Source organism: Xiphias gladius, chromosome 10, assembly GCF_016859285.1.
Source record: "Xiphias gladius isolate SHS-SW01 ecotype Sanya breed wild chromosome 10, ASM1685928v1, whole genome shotgun sequence".
Lineage (NCBI taxonomy): Eukaryota > Metazoa > Chordata > Actinopteri > Istiophoriformes > Xiphiidae > Xiphias > Xiphias gladius.
The window spans coordinates 14,197,516-14,218,177 of NC_053409.1; the positions used below are offsets into that span (position 1 = coordinate 14,197,516).

The window sequence follows — 20,662 nt, forward strand, 5'->3', positions numbered from 1 at the left end:
GAAATGTATAAGTGGACTGTATGGAAGTATTATTAAACATGGACAGAGTTCAGATCCATCCACGTTTTACTCAGCTTATTCAAGCGTCAGGTTTTATGATGACGGGGCCTTTGATCACTTGTTGACCATGAAAATGCCTCCTCTCCTGTCACATGATGCACAGCTTGCAACCATTGTAAAACATAAGATCCAAAACCTCTGCCAGGGTGAGGAGAAAATGTTTGACTTGTCATTTCACTTTGTCATCGAGATCTAATTTTAAGACTTCCTTGTAGAGTATGTTTCTGTTAAATGCCTCCTGTGGCTGTAATGGTTTTAAATCTGTGGCTTTAAGACAGTTTCTGTTTTTTCTGTTTTTCTGTTTCTGTTGACACTGTAAGAATGATATAAAAAAAATTTGATATGATTTTTCAGCACCACGTCAACATTACTTACACAACAAGTGAAATATGAAACATGATGGATCCAAATGTGCATAATTTCCAGTGCTATGCTAACTAGACTTTCTGCTTGTCATTGTACACTTGCTGCCTGTCAAGGACACATACCGACGTCGCCAGATGCAGAGGACTATCACCAGACAGATGTCATTTGACCTTACCAAGCTGCTGGTGACCGAAGACTGGTTCAGTGACATCAGCCCACAGACCATGAGGAGGCTGCTTAACATTGTTTCTATCACAGGTAGAGAATAAACCACTCTCTGCTTTAGCACAACCCTCATCTCCTAACAGTAAAAAATAACATTTTGTTTGTACAGCATCTTTAAAGTTGTTGAGCCTTTATTTAACTTGTCATTGTTAAGGAGATTGGATGGTACACTCATTCTTAATGCTTTGCTTTTTAACTTTAATCAGCTCTTGGGAGAATATGAGGGGATTTGGAGGAAGACAGAACCACAAAACAAAGCTCTGATGGTATTTTTTTCTAGACCAAGGGGCTAGAGGCGGTGCAGTTGACCAAGCATTTTAATGAAAAGTACATTTTCCTTCCTTCTTTCTTAAGCAGGCATTTAAATTAAAAATAAGTATTATTTGCAATAGTGACATGACAGAGAGTTGGAATTTACACAGTTAATCGGTTGTTAACACATTATAAAAGAGCAATAGAACCAAGCAGCAGCTTGAGAAACAGTACACAGCAGACAGTTCGATGTTGAACAGCTTGTGGAAAAGTTGAGACAACAAGCCTCCATAGCTGATTGGTTCATGAGATGTGAACCGTAATACGTTAAACATATCAAATATACTTTACATACAGTTAATCAGATGTTTGCAGGATGTGAAAGCAGGTCATGTAAAAGCGATATCAAAATGTATAAAATCATCTCTGTGACATTTCTTCGTGATTTAAACTGATAACTTTGCAGCTACAAGCCACAACTTTGTTCAGATTATTAATTGACAGTGATGATCAGGAGGGTGCACAATTCTCAGGTGTTTCTCAGACAGACTGGGATTAAGAGTAGACCAGTGACTTCTAAGGCCACGAATCCCTTGCATCATTGTTGACAGGTCGTCTGTTGCGAGCCAATCACATCATCTTCAACTGGGATCGGCTGGCGTCGTGGATCAACCTGACAGAGGAGTGGCCTTACAGGACGTCATGGATCATCCTCTTTCTGGAAGAGACTGATGGAGTGTCTGACCAGGTCGCTCTTAAAACCATCTATGAGAGGTACACACAAACACACATAGATAGATAAAATGTCCCCTCCTGCATAGTTACTTATCTAATCTACGAGGTGTATAGGTTTCTTCAATGCACCTGTGTATATTTTCCTTCTCCCTTTTATTCTTTCTCACATTCCTTCCCTTTTTGTTTTATCGTCTTTACTTTCCTCTCTTTCTTACTTGGACACAGCATTGGCAGACTGAGACCACTTTTAACACAAGATAAAATTTGAATTATCTCAATGGAAATTAAGTCAGAAGAATTAAGCCAAATGACCCAGCTTTTATCAGTAAAACACTAAATCCTCCCTGAAGAGATCAACAAGCCAGAACATAATTTCAGTGTTGAGGTGAATATAGAATCAATTTACTTGTTTTTCTCTCGTAAGTAAGATGTAATTAACTTTGACCAACAGATGGCAGTAGAGGATTTTCTTCTCCATGTGGGTTACATTAGTGAACAGTTACTGCCATTGGCTGAGTGCATCACTAATTGGCAACTGACAGACAGATTTTGAAATTGATAATATTGCACAAGGCAAATGATGACTGTATTATAACCATGACTGCTCTAGATTCAAGAAAGGACAAATTTCTCAAAAACTGGACAAGAGACAAGTGAAGGTCAGAGGTCTTTATTGTAGCAGTAAAGGGAAAGTCTTTGTGTGTGTGTGAGTGTGTGTGTGTGTGTGTGTGTGTGTGTATGCATACAGTTTGAGTGTTTATGCCGTTGTATGTGTGTGGTCACAGATGCTTTTAGTCGTGCTCGCCGCAGACGAGAGGAGGAGGCTGATACGGGCTGAATTGCTGGGTTTGGGTGCTGTTGTGCATCATTCCCTGGCCTTTAAAGGTTGCACTCTGTCACAATACACTAGCGCCCACGATTCCTGCGGCAGGGAAGTGCCACAGACAGTTACTGTCAGCCACTCAGCCAGCTAGATACAGCTGACAACCCTCCCTCCCCCATCTCCAAGGCGAACCTCTGCCTCATTAGCTGTTTGGTTTTCAAGGGACAATAGGCATTACTTTCCTTTTTTTTTATGGCGGTTAAATGCTACATGTGATGTGTACAGTATGGGGGGCACAGTACAAGGTAATAGATGAGAAGCATTTCAGTCAGAAGGAGGTAACTTGATTATTTCACTGGATGTCATGCTCTCTGCCTTCTGTATTTGTTAACTGAAATGGAAAAATTTGTTACTACACTTCTCTGTCGTATATCTTTATCGTGTTTAAATATAGTGGACACCCAAAAATGAAAATGTCCATATTTTTACCATAATTATTGTGGAAAATAAAACTGGCAGATATAATTATACACTAGACCGGGATTCAAGTGCCTTTACCACAGCATGATGTTGTGCTTACACTGCTCATTAAACTTAATATAGCCATCATCTTGTTTTTGACCAAGGGTCCTGTCTTTCTTTATCTCCCTCCTCACTGGGTGTCTTTCCAAATGGCTGCTCTGTTTTCCGCAGTGGCTGTCGGAGAAGCGGCCTTAATGATGATGACAGGAAGCCTCAAACAGGCTAAACGCAACGCCTTGCCTAGAGGCCTTGGCCTTATCTCTTGCACTAATCTTCCGCTGATAAGACTCTGGCCTCTGTCTGTGTATCTTTTTCTGTCTGTCTGCTTGCTCTTTTCTTCCTCTTTCTTATGATCTGGGGCTCTTTGGGTCCCCTTTTTGCTCTGAATGAGTTACTCTGTCTTTTTCCCTGAGCAATAGATGGGCACTTGACTGGCCTCTCAGATCCTCAGGCCCCTTCTCCCAACTGTCTGTCAGTCTGAGAAAGGGATAGCTGCTTCTCTTTGCTTTCTTTTTCAGCAGTGTATATGAATATGCACATGTACAGCACATGTGCACACAGGCACACACATTGCACATATATACAATGGATTCAAAAAAGACTTTTGGACCCCACTGTACATGTATTTTTTTTGTAGATTCAACCACTTGACCATTTAATGTATGTTATAATTGGCTTTTTGTGGTTTCTTCACTTTTGTTACGAGACCAACCTGGTTCAGACCTCATGTAAGTTCATTGTGCTGTAGCATGCATACGTGTGTATGAGTTGTTGTGCTCAGCCATTATTTCACAGCGGAACTGCACATCCCCTGAGCGTTACTAAGTGAATATATTAGTGGTGAAGTGAACGTGGGGGTGAGTCAGCCTCTTATAGGTCAACTGTCGCCCTGCATCTCAGTCACAAAGCAACATGCTCTTACTCTTCTCTCCTCTTTGTGAGGCTTGCTACAACATGGTAGGCCATGGCACACAGCGCATCAGAAAAAAAATTATATATTATAAATCATAGGATGAATAAACTATACAACTGTAGTTGGTACAAAAGATGTTTTCTGTTTCCATGCCCACCCGTAAAAATAAAATACAAGTTTTATCCTTGCCTGAGGTTCTTTAAATGTAGCTGATTGCCAGAAGATTTTCTCAGTTAAGGTTGTATGCCCTACCTAGCCTATTAAATCAAAACTAAATTACTAAACCACATGGAAATATTATGTGAATAACTGAGTGGCAGCCACTCTCTGAGGCATGTACCTGAACTCCTAGAAAGAGAGGGAAAATAGAAACACTTGCCCACCTTCCCTCATATCTCACACAAATGCATACGCTTTCAAAATGGCTAAAAGCTGTTTTTAGCAACTTGCCTGGCAATAACAAGCGTCCTTGGAGGGCTGCAAACTGTCATTGTAGGACACGGTGTGAAGAGAAATGTGTAGTGCTAATTCCCATAGCGAGAGCCGACCAGTACAGCCTTCCTAATCTGATGGAGAATGTGTAATCGGTTAATAACCTCAGCGATTTCTATCATTAATGGTAAGACCAGGCGCTGCACTAATGCAAGGTAGCAGGGGGAAAGACTAATGCAAGGTAGCAGGGTGAAAGCACTGTGTAACAAAGATGGCAATGTCTGTAGGAGATACTGGCTCAAATAAATCAAGCTTACACACACAGAGCATGTGTTAGTTATGTAGGGAAAACTACAAATTATAGCTCGAGCAATGAGCCAGCATCGTGGTCTGCCTGACACACTAACAGAAACTGAACAGAAAACCAAACAAGAAGTGTTGGACTGACCCTCATATTTGTAGCTGTCAAGTTAACAACCCCAAATCCATGTTTCAAATGCTGTTATTTATTTATTTATTTATTTTTTTCACTGGTAAATTGAATTGCCTGCAGCCTTGTGACCTTGCATGTCATTTCTTCCTTCTTAGCGTTGTCTCTATCAGGAGTCAGTTGTTCATTGTTTTTTCTGCCATTAGAGATTTAATGGCTACAGCTAACCTAGCTCTCTCCTGCTGGTTATTGCTTTAAAGCAATCCTGCCATTTCCGAAGACTGTTAATGGGCTTTTGTATGTTTATTTCCTTGATGTTGTTTAGAGTCGTTACATTACATTCAGCCGTTGCTTGGAAGCCCCTCTGTATAGTGACTTCAAGTGAGTGAGCAAGTATAGCTTCTGGATCTTGTTCAAGGACACTCCTGTTGGACACATGGCTGTAGTTGTGACCTTTAAATATGTTTTTGAACGTCTACTCACCTTGACTGTTTTTATTCTGTATTTGGAGCCCCATTAATTTTTATAAAATGGTTGTTAGTCTTCCTGGGGGCCTGCATCTTTAGAATTCAATAACCAAAGCTGCTTACTTAAATTGCAGATGTCCCCTTCCAAGAGGACGATCTGATTGGATTTCGTTGCACCTTACTGCATAAATTTGCTTTATTTTTTATGATCAGCATTTATTAGCTACTTGAGAATTAACAACAATGCATATGCATATTAATCTTGCATTTTATATACACTCTATAAAAGTTTACAGGAGATGCTCGTACAATATTAATGGAACACCAGTCAATACAGTGCAAGTAAATTACAGAAAGAACTAACCCACACAATAGGACAGACAACAACTAACAGACAGTCAGCAAAGGACAAAGAGACCAAGTTAGCATTTGAACAAACAAAAATCAATGTTGCTCTACTGTAGAGACGTGGCCATGAACATTAGGCAGTTCACTTTGTTAATAGAAAACAAGACAGTGGAATAGAAGTAATTGTAAAGTGTAGAGCTGAAGAGATTAGCCGATTAATGGATTAGTCAATCAGCAAAAAGCAGAATTATTTGTTGTTGTTTTTTTCAAGCAAAATGATAAGAATTGTCTGTCTCCAGCTACTCGTGAAGATTTGCTCTTTTTTGTTTTGTTTTCTATGATAGTAAACTGAATATCTGTGATCGGACTAATAAGATGTTTGAACATGTTAACATGCGTTCAGGGAGATTGTGATCGGTATTGTTCTCTTTCTTCCAATATTTTATAGAACAAAAATAATCGACAGGATAATTGATACTGAAAATGTGTATTTTCAGTTATTTGTGATTTGTTTTGCAACTGTACTGTAGGAGAGAGAGCTCTCACAATCACATTGACTGGCACTGAAGTATAAGTGCATCCAAGATCAGGGGTCATGATGATTCAGCTGTAAGTCTGGATACACCTTCAAGGGAGGTAAAATGACTTTTGATACAGTTTGTATGCATTTTGTAACAGTGTCAGTCAGTGTCTCTAATGATGAGTTTTATTTTGTTTTGAATGTTTTGTCAGTGTTCATTAGTTTGAAAGTGAAGAAATTCTGTTTTTCGGTTGAGGGGTTAACATATTTGGACCTAATGACATATGGGGGCAGGTTTAGTCAGCCCCTCCGAGAGTTTATTCCTGGACGCCAGGATCCCGTTTTCAGCTCTAGAAAAAAAAAAGTGTCACTGGTCCACCAGGCAGATTCTTGCACTGTTCTGACATCTGGTGCCCTGTCTGTGCCAGGATGCCCCCGCCACATTCAGGAGTGTGTTTCTGGCCCTGCACCTGAATCCTCTGTTCATTACACAAACCCACACACACAAACACACAAATTAAATGTATGCCATACACCTATAAACACACTTATACACACAGGGACTTGTGGTAAAACGTGTGTATGTTGTAACTAAAACAAGCATACATACAAACACTATTTGCCACCACAAGCATTTGCAATTGAACATATGTATGCACACACCTCAAATCATACATAAAACTGGTGCATGTGGTAGACATGCAACACACACTTCCATATACACACATTTTCTCACGTGCGCGCGCACACACACACACACACACACACACACACACACACACACACACACACACACACACACACACACACACACACACACACACACACACACACACCTAGCTTTCACACCAGTGCATGAACATATGTCACCCTAACTCCTCTGAGAATCAGTGTAATTAATCAGACCCTGAGATGCAGGCTGCGTTCAGCAAACACGCAAATGTACACACACACATGTTCACGCAGCCCAAGAAGCAGAACGCAGCAGAGAAATTGTTGTAAGGTAAGGTGGTAGTGTTTAGAAGTGCCGTTCATTGCAGTGTCACTTTGTTTGCTAGTATTTGCATGTAAATAAATCTCCAAAATTGATGTACTTTATGCTTTTGCTCTTCATGTCACAGTTTGTGAAGATTCAACTATTCCTATCCTGCCTTTATCGTCTCTTCCCCTCTGTTTTGTTGGCCTGGCCCTGCATTCATCCACCAAACAGTCCCACTTTCAGAGACGTGAATAGAGCCAGGCACTTCTTGGACACTTCAAAACTTTTTTTTTTCTTTTTTCTTTTTTAGCACTAATCGCACTCTGAATGAATATGTAGCCAGGCTATTTAGTCTTAATTAGAGAGACTCTTATCCCAAGTACTGAAACATTAAGATGACACTCTCTTCATTCAGGATTACTTTAATTGGCACAATTATTGTAATTTGGTTGCAATTATGTTTCGGGATAAAAGCGTCGTTCCAAAGCTCATGCGGATGATTCCCTTTATGTGGAATCCTTTAATAAGCTCTTAAATATCTGGCCGCAAAAAAAAATGGCAAGATCCTATTCTTTTCTTATGATGAATACTTTTGAACTTTTCCTGCCCTCAAATGAAAAGTCTTTATTCTTTGCCACGCAGTCTATTGTTCATGTGAATTCCTTTTGAATTTGTGACACTTTTGTAATCTGCGTGCTCTGCAAATGCTCAAAAATAGTAGTGTATAGTTTCTCTCTCTCTCTCTCTGTCCTCTTGGGGAGCCCATTGTCCCTGTGCTAAATCCCTCCAGGAGGTATTTCAGTGAAAGATGGAGTTAAACTGGTAATTTGATCGTTCATTGCACTGCCATATGACAAGAGACCCGAAAACGTGTGTGAATTTGTAAACGCTGGTGTGATGTCTCAATAGAGTTCTGGCTCCATCACTGATAGGACACCAGCTTTGAGTGTGCTGACAGACAACCTGACTGACGAGTAAATAAATAACAGAAAGTGTCAAAAAAGAATGTATGGTAGGCATGAGATAAAGATGGAAAAGGGAAAGGGGTGAAAAAGGATAAGAAAGGGCATAGAGAGAAAGAAAAGACAGTCCAATCTCAGGAAGTGATATGAGGTAAAAGAATCAAAATGTGTGAATACTGTAAACGATCAGGCCAGATACCAGTAGGATTACTGCTAGACCCATTTGCCGTTGGTGCGTTCATGTCTCAGGTGATGCTGCTGCTCCAAGTGAGATAGTCCAGGTAGTTGACGCATACAGATTTATGCACATGTCTCCCTGGTTCCCACATGGCTGTTTACATTAGTGGAACTGGTCCACTGCTGATTCCAGTTTTGTGTGTGTGCTTGTGTGTTGGTCTGACCTGCATTGTTGTGCTACCCCTCAGGTGTTTGGCAGTGGTGACTCAGGCATGAATTAGCCTCAGCTAGCTCCACCAACACTCAACCCCCACTGAGCTGCTCAGAATGTAAAAAAAAAAACCAAAACAAAACAAAACATGGCAGCAACTGTATACAGGGGACACAGGATGGTTTGTGTTTGTGTGTGTGTAAGGTGAGGTTTTGATTCTGTATATGTGTGTCGGTGTATTTGTGTGTGTGTGTGGAGGCTACCACGTGAGGAAGGAAAGAACGTCATGCGGCATTCTTTGCTAGAAAATCCTTAAAGCCCTTTTCATTTCTGCCTGTAAGCCAAGGTCGAAGGATTAGTCTAATTGGTCTGAAACAAGGGAACTGCTCTGTTCCCTTTTCTGTACAAAGCATAAAGAATCATTTCAAACGTTACAAAAGCCTCTACTACACCTCTCACTGGCCTCTGCTCTTCAGTCATAAAGTCGTCCTTGAGTGACGACAAGTTTTTGATCCACATTTAAATGTGACACTGAGATAGAAAGAAAGAAGTGGAGGGCTAAGAAGCAGACATCTGCCTGATACTTTTCTATTTCTCGGGTGTTGAGCATTATCGCTGATCTCGCTCCCACTCTGCCATCTCTTTGTGCTGGAACTACTGGAAGGTGGGGGCGTTGATTATAAATAGCAAGAGGGTCAGCACTGACCTTTAAGTGGACAGTGAGATTCGCCACTCGGCCGCCACGGGAGCTACGGGCACACATGATAGTTACACACACACACACACACACACACACACACACACACACACACACACACACACACACACGCATCCGGCCCTTAACTGATGTTAACATCCTGGCCCTTCAAAAGTCAATGGAGGTTAGGTCCTTTTAGGGTGTGTGTGTGTAGAAACCACATTGAAATGGCAAACTACAACTAAGCAAGGGAACAAGCCCAAAGAAGGCGAATTAAAGATTTAGCTTATATTGGGAGGGATCATGAGTGTCCTTTTCCACCCCATCTTTGCTTTTAAAGCAGCTCTTGATTCGGCACTCATGCTGCCAGCCACTGTATAGCTTAAGGATTTAGTTATCAGATTTGTCTGCTAGGGTCTCTTGAGCAATGTGCTCCAGGTTCTAAAGAAAGTTTTTAATAATCAAGAGAGGCTTTTACTTGCTGCCTTTGATTCAGACACATATTGGAGTTCAGAAGCTTTTGTAAAAATCAGTTTTACTGTACCGTATTTTCTCCTCTCTCTCTCTCTCTCTCTGTCTGTGTCTAGCTTTCTCTCCAAACCTCAAACACTCATTGACGTTCTCATAACTCTCTTTCATCATATTTCTAATATAGACTTCCCACTCTGTGAAGATAACTGGAGGATTACTGGTTCAGCCTGAGTATCCCAAGCTTTATTTGTCACATTCATCACTCACTGTATGGATTTCAGGTCCAGAACAGACTTATTCCAAATTTATTATCTATTGCAGAAGAACAGAAGAACAGAAGAAGCAGTCCACCCCACTTAAGTCTGCATCATATAGCCCATCAACTGGCCATTGCAGATATCAACAACCACATGCGCTGATATAAACTTGGCGGTGCAATTCATAATGAACAAACTTTGATTTGGCCCTGTGATGCTCCAAACTCTCCTCTTGCACTTCAATCAGGGAGCTGAGGTTTAGTGTTTCTACTATTTTTCAAGAATAAGGCCTTAGCTACTCTGAGTGGAGGGTTCAGTTAAGGTTTTTGGGGTCTGGAACAAGGAGGCTCCGTTTCGGCGCTACACATGAGTTTAATCAACATTTCAGGGAACCACTGAGTTCTTAGCCCATCTCACCGAGAGGCCGCTCACGCCAAAGTTGCTTGGTTTTTTTATCAGCCTGGTGTGTTTCCCATTAGCCTGCTTGTCTCTGTGGTTTGCTTTGGGATGCACAGGTCCAGCTTAGTACACGAGAGTTTCAATTATTGGACTAAACTTTGCCACGAATGTATATGGAAAGCAGACGCTGCCACAAGTTGTCACTTGGCGCTGCCAAGACAAGGAAGCAAGAAAGAGAGAAAGTTATAGACAGAGAGGAAAGCAGAGACACAGGGTGTCCACATTACTTGAAGCATTTGATTCAAATCAAGGAAATACGTCTGGATTTTAAGGAGACAAAGAACATGGCGTCATCTAAAATGAAAACATATTTATGCGCTCCCCCTCTGCCTTTGGGGTGGTGGAGGGCTTGGCAGCTCCCACTGTAACAATAACCTCTCTCAGCATTGATGCTGCAAGTCCACGTGCCAGCCTGCTGGTCTGTCCGCCTGTCCACTGTTTTCCCAGAGAGGGCCTCACTGGTTTCATCCACGCGCTTTGCAGACACTGTGCCAGCTGCTCTGACATGACTCTGACCAGGAGAGGAATGTGCCGGACCCGGGCCTGGTTAACTTCTTCACCCACACTTTGTTGTACTGGTCACACAGTGTCTCACACTGAAACTCTTGAGCTTCTCAAGCACAATGTGCATAGGCATTTGTCTGTTCTGTAGGCATCTCTCTGTCTTTGGACCCCTTTATGGAAATGTTTGGCAGCAAGACCACCTCTTTGTGGCATGCATGCGCATGTCGTCCGTAAGCACAGAGGGCAGCTGTAAAGCAATGTCAAGTGGTACATTCATAGTTTCATTGCCCGAAGAGAGGACGGAAGGGATAGAGTGATAAATTCTGCTCATTCCTGTCAGCTGCAGCGTGTGGGAGGTTGAGAGGAGAAGAAAGGCTATGCTCCAGTCAGCTTAGGGACCTATTAGCATTTGGATAAGCTCAGAAAGCTCTCAGTGGCCACACCACACAGAGAGTGGTTGGACCTAAGCGCCTGCACTGCTGCAGCTATAAGCTTGGTCTTGTCAATGGGCCCATTGTGCAGGAATGGTTGCTGGGATTCCTGCTGGCCTTTATCTCACTCCTCCTCTTTCTGCTTGAAGTAGAACGCTGGCTTCCTTGGTGCTCCATTCCATACATCCATCTTGTCATTGGCAACTGATTGTTGATAAGAATGGCTTTGTTTATTTTGTCTGTATCGTCTGTTCACTTTGAGGATGACTAAATCTGAAGTGATTTGTGTCAGTAGCTTAAAGCATAGGCCAACAACTCATGATTAGTTATCTGCAAAGGATGCCATTTACAGTGGTTAAACCTTAATAGAAAACTGCTGTTGGCATTTAAAGAAAGAATTAAGTGATTCTGGAGGAGACTGTTGATATTTGAACTCAACAGCAAAACAAATGCACCCCTCCCTTCAGTGCTCCTTAAGAAGCCCCCAAAAAAGTTGATGGACTCGCAACGACAAGGCAATGATATTAACAACTGTGCTAGCTGACCAGAACAGAAAAATGGCAAAATCCACCTTATACGGCGTGACTGACTATACCTTTAAGGGGGTACTGTTTTTTTCTGCAGTTCAACATGTTGGCCAGGATCACTCAGGTTAGTATTCCAATCATTGTGTCACTTCTTTATAGTTATCTCCTTCCTTCTCTTGCATTTCTATAATTCTCCTTATCAGCCATCCATTGATTGGTGCCCTCTGATCTTTACCAAAGATCTTACAGGGCCAGTATTGAAGTGTGAGCTCCACTTTGTGTCTGGCATGCCTCTCCTGCAGACATGTCTGACCAGTAAGCTGGGAATGACAGGAATGGACCTCTTACTCTCCACTCTCCTTTTTTCTTTCCATCTGTCTGGGTGTAACTCCATGATGGATGTCCTTGATTTGTTCCTCTCACCAGCCCCTGGTTGTCTTTGGAAGTCACAACTGTCTGTGCTTCTCCAGGTTTTCAATGGTACGACAGCACGCCAGATCAAACATGCAGGTCAGCGCAAAATGGGCAGTTGTAGCTATTTTTCTGGGTGGCGTTGTTGAATGGCATGTGTTTGGTGATGTATGTAGCATTCAGGATCATTCAGAATCTGAAGTAGGCAGAAGTAATATTACTACATTTTGATAAGTCTGAGTTTTAATTACATTATTACCGTCCTTTCTAATTTTTGACACAAACAATCAAACTGTGTGGACACACGACTGAGTTACGTTAGATGGTCCTATAAAAAAAGATTCAAGATTCCTTAGAAAGTCTTTGGAGGATGTTCTCTACATAGCAAAAGGAAGTGACCTGTGTGTGTGTGTGTGTGTGTGTGTGTGTGTGTGTGTGTGTGTGTGTGTGTGTGTGTGTGTGTGTGTGTGTGTGTGTGTGTGTGTGTGTGTGTGTGTGTGTGTGTGTGAGTCACTGGCTCCTGTTGGTCTGTGTCTGCAGACCCACAAATAAACAGCAGTAAGCCAGCTGGAAATTGGGAAAAGCACAGGCTTCTCCCAGTCTGTATAGGGGTTAATACAGTTCATGGGAAAAGGAACCAAACACGCACACGTGCGTGCACACACACACACACACACACTGTATATGTACTTGCGCATGAGCACAAACACACACTCAGCTCTTCATCCGTGCCTTTGAATTTCCCCATCCACACTGCCCAGGTGTCTGCAGTGGACACTACACACTGCTGTCTTTGTCGATGTTGTTGGATATCTTCACTGGTGCAGTTCACTGGTGCAGCGTATGTGTGTGTCTGCACGCAGGTAACATCTGTGCCTAAGGTGTCCCACTCATGTGACCTCTGCTAGGGAGGTTGAGCGGGACACCGAAGGCATAGATGTTAGAGGTTCATCTGTGTGCTAAAATGGAGCTTCTTCGACCTTTTGAGTCCTGTTAAAGGTTCTAATAGAGGAAAACACTGAGAGGGCTTTGTCCACTGGAGCCCAGCTGTGCCTCTGTGTCCTCCCCTCTCACGGCCTATTCTCTCTTCTTTCAGTCCAAGTGTGTCTGTGCTGGCAGTTGGGGGGGGGGGGGGGTAACCCACCTGGGTTGGTCTGCTGAGAAATTAATCTCTGTAGGAGGATCATACAGGATTTAGGAGAGGTGTATAAATGGAGCACAGATGAAAAAATGTAGTTTTAGTGTCATTTTAGATTGCACTTCTTTGCCAACTAAAGATTTACAGATAATTGTTTTTTTTGGACTTAGAATACATGCAAAATGAGCCACGGCTTTTCATTGAAAACCCTGATAAAATTATGATATCTACACATTTAAATCTTTGATTTTTACTTCTTAGCATCTCAAAATGCCTCCCTAGGACACATCCTCCTTATACACAGACTTGTACATTTGGTTGGAGACATCCTTTAACCACAAGGTCACAGGTTTGAGCCCTGCAACAGCAGATGTGTCCATCACCAGCCATCTGTCCTGTCAAAATGTCCTTGAACAGAAGACTGGACCCCTACCTCTTCACTCACTGTAAGCAGTCTGAGTAGGAGTATCAGCTAAAAGCCAAAAATGGAAATGATGTCACCTGGAACTAAGTGCAGTGTTCTTCCAAGCTCTTGTTTTTGTCCACCATGAACCTCACTGGATTGGGCTGACTGGGGATATTGCAGCCAATATGTTAACTGGAACAGGTTAGCTGATAGTTTGGATTATTAGCTAACAGTGTGCTGTGTTGAGTCTTCGCCAGACGCTGACCTCACCCTGACTTAGCTAGCGTGCTGCAGCAATGGTACTAATCATCCAATCAAGTCACAGAAAGGCCTGTCTGTGTTCACTCTCAAAAACAGATCAGGCCCAGGGAAAAACCCAACTCATCAGCCAGGGTTTTCTCAGCAGAGAATACCAGTACACAGACTGGGTGATGTATGGAGAGGAGGGTGACTCAGGGTTGATCTGAGAGGAGGGAAGGTTAAGCAGGATGTATGGAGAGAAAAGCATCTACTGAGAAAATGATGAAGGGTTCGGATGAGAAATGGAGGCAGTGATGTGAAAAATGGCCACTCCCTGCTGGAGTCTCCTCATTCATCTGATAAGAGTGGCACATTCTGGTGATGAATGGCTGGTGTCATAAGTCACTCAGAGTTTCATATTTTCATGTCTGAATGATAGGATTAATGAGATGTACTGATTGCTCTGGGTTGTTGGTGTTCGCTTCCCTTGTAGCCTTGGCCACATGTTATACTGTCCTTGATTAAACCGATTCAGTATTTGTATTCAATATTCATCCTTTCAGAGAAGCTGCTTCCACTTCTAAACTACTGCTTTAAGCTTTAATTCATATCCTGTGATGCCAGAGTTTTTGCAGTTTTCGAAAGATATTTAAAAATTAGATATTCTATAAACTGAACACAGCAACGTTCTTAGTACAATACAAGACTCTTTTTTTTCTACAGTATAGACAGAAAAAACTGTATCATGCAATAATGGAACAATCTCCAAACATGGTGTTTACTTAAAGCCTGTGATAGCAAACATCATGTTAACTGTAGCAGCACATCATGACGTGCTTCCGTCTGCTGCTTACTAAATTACCCTGATTGTCATCTTCTCAGGTTTCCTCCTCTGCTGAGAAAAGATAACATCCCTCACTCTATCTGTCCTCGAACATCACCCCTTTCACTATCTTGCCTTCTCTAAACCCAGTTATCTCTCTGCTCTCATGATGATGATGACCGTTGCATATCTCTTTAATCTTAACAGTACTGCTTGTTATTTCCTCTTTTCTTTTTTCTTTTTTTTATCAGAATGCGATGCTTTGCGTTTACGGCTACGAATGTCCAAGTCAGAACTTGCTGTAAACTGACATGTTGACATAATTGTGTCATATGTCAATAATGCTGCACAATTTATTGTATTGTCCTTTATATCCATTTGGTTTTCCACAGTGAAGAGTTTTTTTACTTCCAATCTACTGAATTTGAAGATCCTAAGTCCCAACAACGAAATAGTCTCTAAATTATTAAGATTAATATTTGTAAATAGTTATCATGATGAGTGGATCGACCAAAAGTATCACTACATTGACTTGTGCTAAATCCTCCCTCTCTATTTCTTTTTCCCTCTGAAGAATCTCCAAGAACATCCCCACCACTAAGGATGTGGAGCCACTGCTGGAGATCGATGGAGACATCCGTAGCTTTGAGGTCTTCCTCTCTTCCAGGACACCTGTTCTCACTGCCAGAGATGTGGAAATGTTCCTGCCCTGCACTGTCAACCTGGATCCAAAACTCAGGGAGATCATAGCAGGTTCATACACACTCAGTATATAGGGCAGATGTGTGAAAAAACAGCATAAAATAACTTAACCATGATGACCACATCTGGTGGCCTTCCACAGCACATAGAGTTGCACAGTTGTCATGGAGATGGTTTAATTGTTATCGTGTGAAAACAAAACAACAGCTAAACCATCTCCATGACAACCACAAAATGTTATTTAAAGCAGTTTAAAGTAGTTGTGGTTTAAGTAAGTTGGACCTTTTGTTAAGATGTTTTTTTTCAGAAAGCCACAGCATATGATTCACATTATTCCTATAATCATCAAAACATTGAGTGACCTGCCTTTTAATACAAGCATCTATAGACAGTATCTGTGCTGACATTTGTAAATGCTGTTATAGCCATTTTTATTTACATTTAGCTTTACAGAGCAGTAAAGCTAAATGTGACTAACTTTAGATAAATGCAATGAGAATAGAGCTGTTACACATTGCGTGTAAATCAACAGGGGCGCATAAAAAGACGTTATGCAAAGCTGAGGCATGCCATTCATCCAAAAAATGGAATGGTGCATTTGGGAATCTTTCAGGTCCCACCCCTCAATCTTCATATTAACAGGTTTCTCGACACAATTTTATTTGTTTAATCAAAAAATGCATTTCATTTTAAATTTTTTTCTTCTTGAGGCTAGCTCAAGATCAAACTATTATCAGGCTTTTAATGTGTCATCATGATAAGAAGTATGCAAATATATGTTTGTTTGTATGTGTTTGTATGTGTGTGAGAGAGAAAGAGGTTAATTGTACAGTTATGTTAAAAGTACATAAAAAGACTGATTATACAATAGTTTGGAGAAACAGAGAACTGTCCTCCATGTGATGTGTTGAATTCAGTGCCAGCTCATTTGGCAGTGACATTACTCATAACATTGCAGTGGGGTCAACTCTAAAATCGCTCACTGCAGGGGCTCTCAGAAACCTACAGTTTGGTTCTCATTCCAAACAATCAAATGTTGAGCAGGTTTCCACGACCGCACAGTGGAATGGGGACAATATTTTCATTTGCTATCAACATTCTGCCTCCAGTGCTGCACCAAATTTCACAGTTTGCAGTTACAGTGACGTAATACTGCATCAGTATTTAATTGTAAGCCAGAGCGGCGCTCTACTTTTGCTAACATGCGTCAGCGTCCATTCAGTCTTTAGAGGAGTGTCAATGACGCCTAGTGTGAAGCTGCTGCATCATAGTGTCATGAGACCACAGAAAACACACACACACACACACACACACAAAGTCTGTTCCATTAAGCCAACGTTGAGTCATGGAGGGCGCAGCTGACCAAGCTCTACAACCAGACGTCCAGTCTGTAAGTACAGTACTCCTCTCCTAAAAGTGTGTAGGTGTGTATACTGTACATATCCACTAAACACACATTTATTTGTGTGTGTTTGCCCCTAAAGTGTATAGATATTTTCACCTCCACATGTGTCCCCAGGGAGCGGAAGGTGACCAATGCTCCTACCCAGTCATCCCGCTCCCTCCACTCCCTCCTTGGCCAGTTGGTACTTGGTGCCCAGTGTCCTGTGGCCAGCCAGTGGGCAGTGCTGTCAGTGATACCCGCCCATGAGGCTGACTCACATCATAAGGCCCCCATTGTGTTCACATACTGGATTGGGTCTCACTCAGTGTGTCATTCAGCAGCCACTTGTATAACCAGGAGACATTCTGGTGCCTGCTTCTGTTTCTGGTTCTTACTTTCTTGCCAGCCACACAGAGCCACTCTGTTCTGTCTCTGGGCTTATTTAACTTTAATTTGGGAGGTTTTACCAAAGCTCCATACTCAGCTCCTACTTGACGCAAAGTCAAATTGATTTATGTGAAAACAATTGTGGCAAAGCCCTTATGAGACAGTGTCTATGAGTTCACATGGTCTGCTTTGTTTGTTTACATGGGCAAATTTATTTTTCAGGGACAGCAAGGGGCTCCATGTGCCAGAGTCGTCACATGGCTGGTATATAATTTGGAAAACAGAATATCAGCACGCCTGCTGGTTTGTGAGCAAACAGAGCAATAGAACTCAAAGTGAGAATGGAATTCAGAGTTGAAGGTTGTAATCGTAACATCTGCGCTCGTTTTCTCTCCAGCATTTAGTTGTTTGATTGTCTTCTATTTTGGATAAGGAGAAGATGTTCAGGAACAAGGTTCTTGTTGTATTTCCCACAGAGCTTGGAGAATCAAGGAATTTTGCTCTTGTGTCCACCAATTGTTTGATATGTATTTTTCTCTGTGGATTCACAACTGTCTAAACTCTCTAGAGATGATGAAATAAAGCTAAATTATTGATGTGTGGGTGGATCTGAAGGGTCTTTATAGTCATCGCCAAGACATGATCATCAGCATTGCAGATAAACAGTTCCTTCTCTCTCCCACTCTTGCTCTTTTTCCCCCGGCCCTGTCCTCTCTTAGATGTGCGTGCGGCCAGGGAGCAGATGCACATGGGAGGAGTGACCTATCCCACGCTGCCCCTGCAAGAAGCAGTGCCCCGTCCCCAGTCAGGTTATGGCCACCACTCTGCCGCCTGCTCACCAACAGGCTCCTTCACTGGATCCCTGCCTCCTCAGCCCCACAGTGCCTACTTTAGCGGGATGACAGGCCCACAGCACCCTTTCTACAACCGGGTGAGCCAGAACAGGGACTTATGTTTAGATAACCAGTAATATACCCACTATTTTTAGTCCATCAGGTGCCCATATTGATGTAGAAAAGCCCAAGTGAAAATGTGGTCTTCTTGATAGTCCAAAAATAAAGTAAATGTTGGTCAGGATCTCCACTACATAAAATAAAATTGGAATCACTGGCTGCTTTCTATCAGCGACACTAGAAACAGTTCCTGCCACCTGCGTGGCAGTCACTGATCTCCACAACCATATACAACCACACACCTTTATGAATTCAGCCGTTCTGTCCTCTGCAAGCTATCATAATGTAGCACTGCAATGACCCACTAGGCAGTTATACTTGAGTAAATTGTGCTGTGAACAGATCTTTGCATGTACACTATGACCATAGTTTTTCATTTAAGCACCTCACTTTACTGAGCATGATAGAGTAAGTTAGTAATATTACCTTTTTCCCGTGGCATTTTTGTCATGTGTACCTGAGCACCCTCATATGATTTTATGATTTTCATTTTGTTTTTACCTCCTTTCCTCTCCTCTCCTCTATCCGTCCTCTTCCCCACATTCCTTCCCTCTCCCCTTTCATAGCCTTATTTCCCCCATCATGTGTATCACCTGCCACGGCATTACTCCCACCATGTCCCCTTATCCTCACGTCTCTCCATTAAACCACCCGGCCATCCTAAGGACACCAGTGGACTTGTAAGTAAAGAAGTAGTGCTAGATCCACTTAACGTTTACTTTCATCTTCGACTCGAGCAGATTCATTACTTGTTGTTGTAGTTACATTATGCAACAAAATTATCTGTATGATTGGACTATTTGAAAGTTTAAGCAGTTTCTGTTTTCTTCATTACCCTGAGCAGTTTCCTGGCAGTACCATTTAAAGGAGATGTTATTCCATTTGTATTAATAATTTCCTAAATATAATAAAACTTATGTAGACTCAGGCTCAGGATATACTGCTGTTATATCTCTCAATGTTTAATATGCTATCAGGTCCATTGTGTCGACTTACAGCGTAAACAAAGTGTGACCTCCTTTCTTTTTTTAACACCTCCTCTTCTTTCATCTACCCTTTTCCACCACCCCTTGTCTCCCTCTCCTCAGTGTGATGTAATATGTTTTACTTTTACTTTTCCCATAACCTCCTGACGTTTTTGATATCACCCTGTTTCCACTGCCCCTGTGCCCGGCCACTGTCCAGCTTCTGATGCTGTTGGGCCTATTTCTCAGTTTGTGAGGCCAAACCCAGAGTAAAGAAGTGAAAGGTTATTCCATAAATTGAGCGGTCATGAACTCGACCTTCATTAGCCCTTCTCTCTATACAATCCTTTTCTCCATTCTGTGCCCATGTCAGGATGTTATTGCAGAGGATGCCAGAGAAAGCCTCCCCTCCTGTCTCTCTGACCCCATCATGGTAACCTTACTAACATCAGCTTACGTATTAGCACACACACACACACACACACACACATATACGTCCATAGTTGTGAAGCACTATGGCTACAAGAATATGCAACTAGTCCTTCAATTATCTGCCTGCTGACATGATGCATTTGTAATTTGTTGCATGCATAAAGTGCACCCCTGTATGTTTGAGGGACTACTTATTTTCTTGCTGTGATTTTCTAAAAGCAGAGAGAAAAAATATAATGATCACATTTTTGGCTGCTCGCTGTAGAATGCTTACAGTAAATACACTACAACAGCACATGTAAATATAACATTCTGACTGAAGTTAACTGATAGCGGTAGAGTAGCAGTTTCCATTTTCTTATTAATGGACATAAAAATGTTGTTAACCCACTTCAGGAATGCATGGAGTTACACTGAAAATAACCCCAATCTCTACAACAACACATTCACACATTTCAAGAGAAGGCAGCCACTATTAGAACAATTTAATGATAACACTACTCAGGAGATTTCTGCTCCACAAAGCCACTTATCAGGGCACTGCCAGCAAGCATTTAAAGGAGCTGTATAAAAGATTTAAATATAGATTACTTTGTAATGTTCCTTCCGTCTATCTCTTGTCTGTCTGTATTTTTGTCTCTTTAAATTTTTAAATCCTTTCCTCCTACACCTTCATCACTCTCTTAAATTTTTACCCAATTTTTAATTCCTCATATCTTTCCCTGCTGTTTTGTCTCCTTTCTTCCTCATTATAAATTTCCAGTTTCCTCCCATTCCGGCTTTTCGATGCACATTAGCCCATCTTATCCCTTTTTGGTTCACACTTTATCTCTCAGTGCAGTGCTCATGTGTGTCTGTATTTCTTCAAATCTCTGAATGTGGATGTGTGTGCACACTCGCTCATTTGTGTGTGACTCTTTGGATATGTAAGCAGGCCTAGCCCAGTGTAATTGCCTTACTGATATAAGTGTGAGTATGGATTCCTCGGCCTGCCGGGATTATCATCAGAGCAACTGTTGGGGCTGGCAACAAACACACACACACACACACACA

General features: G+C 41.9%; 1 protein-coding gene across 5 annotated transcripts in view; it reads left to right on the plus strand.

The window, feature by feature from the left end:
* kidins220a (kinase D-interacting substrate 220a) overlaps positions 1 to 20,662 on the plus strand; it is a 46,424-nt gene that overhangs the window by 18,598 nt on the left and 7,164 nt on the right. For 3 of the 5 annotated variants that reach the window (XM_040136587.1, XM_040136589.1, XM_040136588.1), the window contains 5 exons: positions 540 to 684; positions 1,515 to 1,677; positions 15,361 to 15,539; positions 17,979 to 18,190; positions 18,779 to 18,892. In XM_040136587.1, coding sequence (XP_039992521.1) covers positions 540 to 684; positions 1,515 to 1,677; positions 15,361 to 15,539; positions 17,979 to 18,190; positions 18,779 to 18,892 — 813 coding nt within the window. The remainder of the gene's footprint in view (positions 1 to 539; positions 685 to 1,514; positions 1,678 to 15,360; positions 15,540 to 17,978; positions 18,191 to 18,778; positions 18,893 to 20,662) is intronic. The other 2 variants (XM_040136591.1, XM_040136592.1) reach the window with 1 other exon arrangement.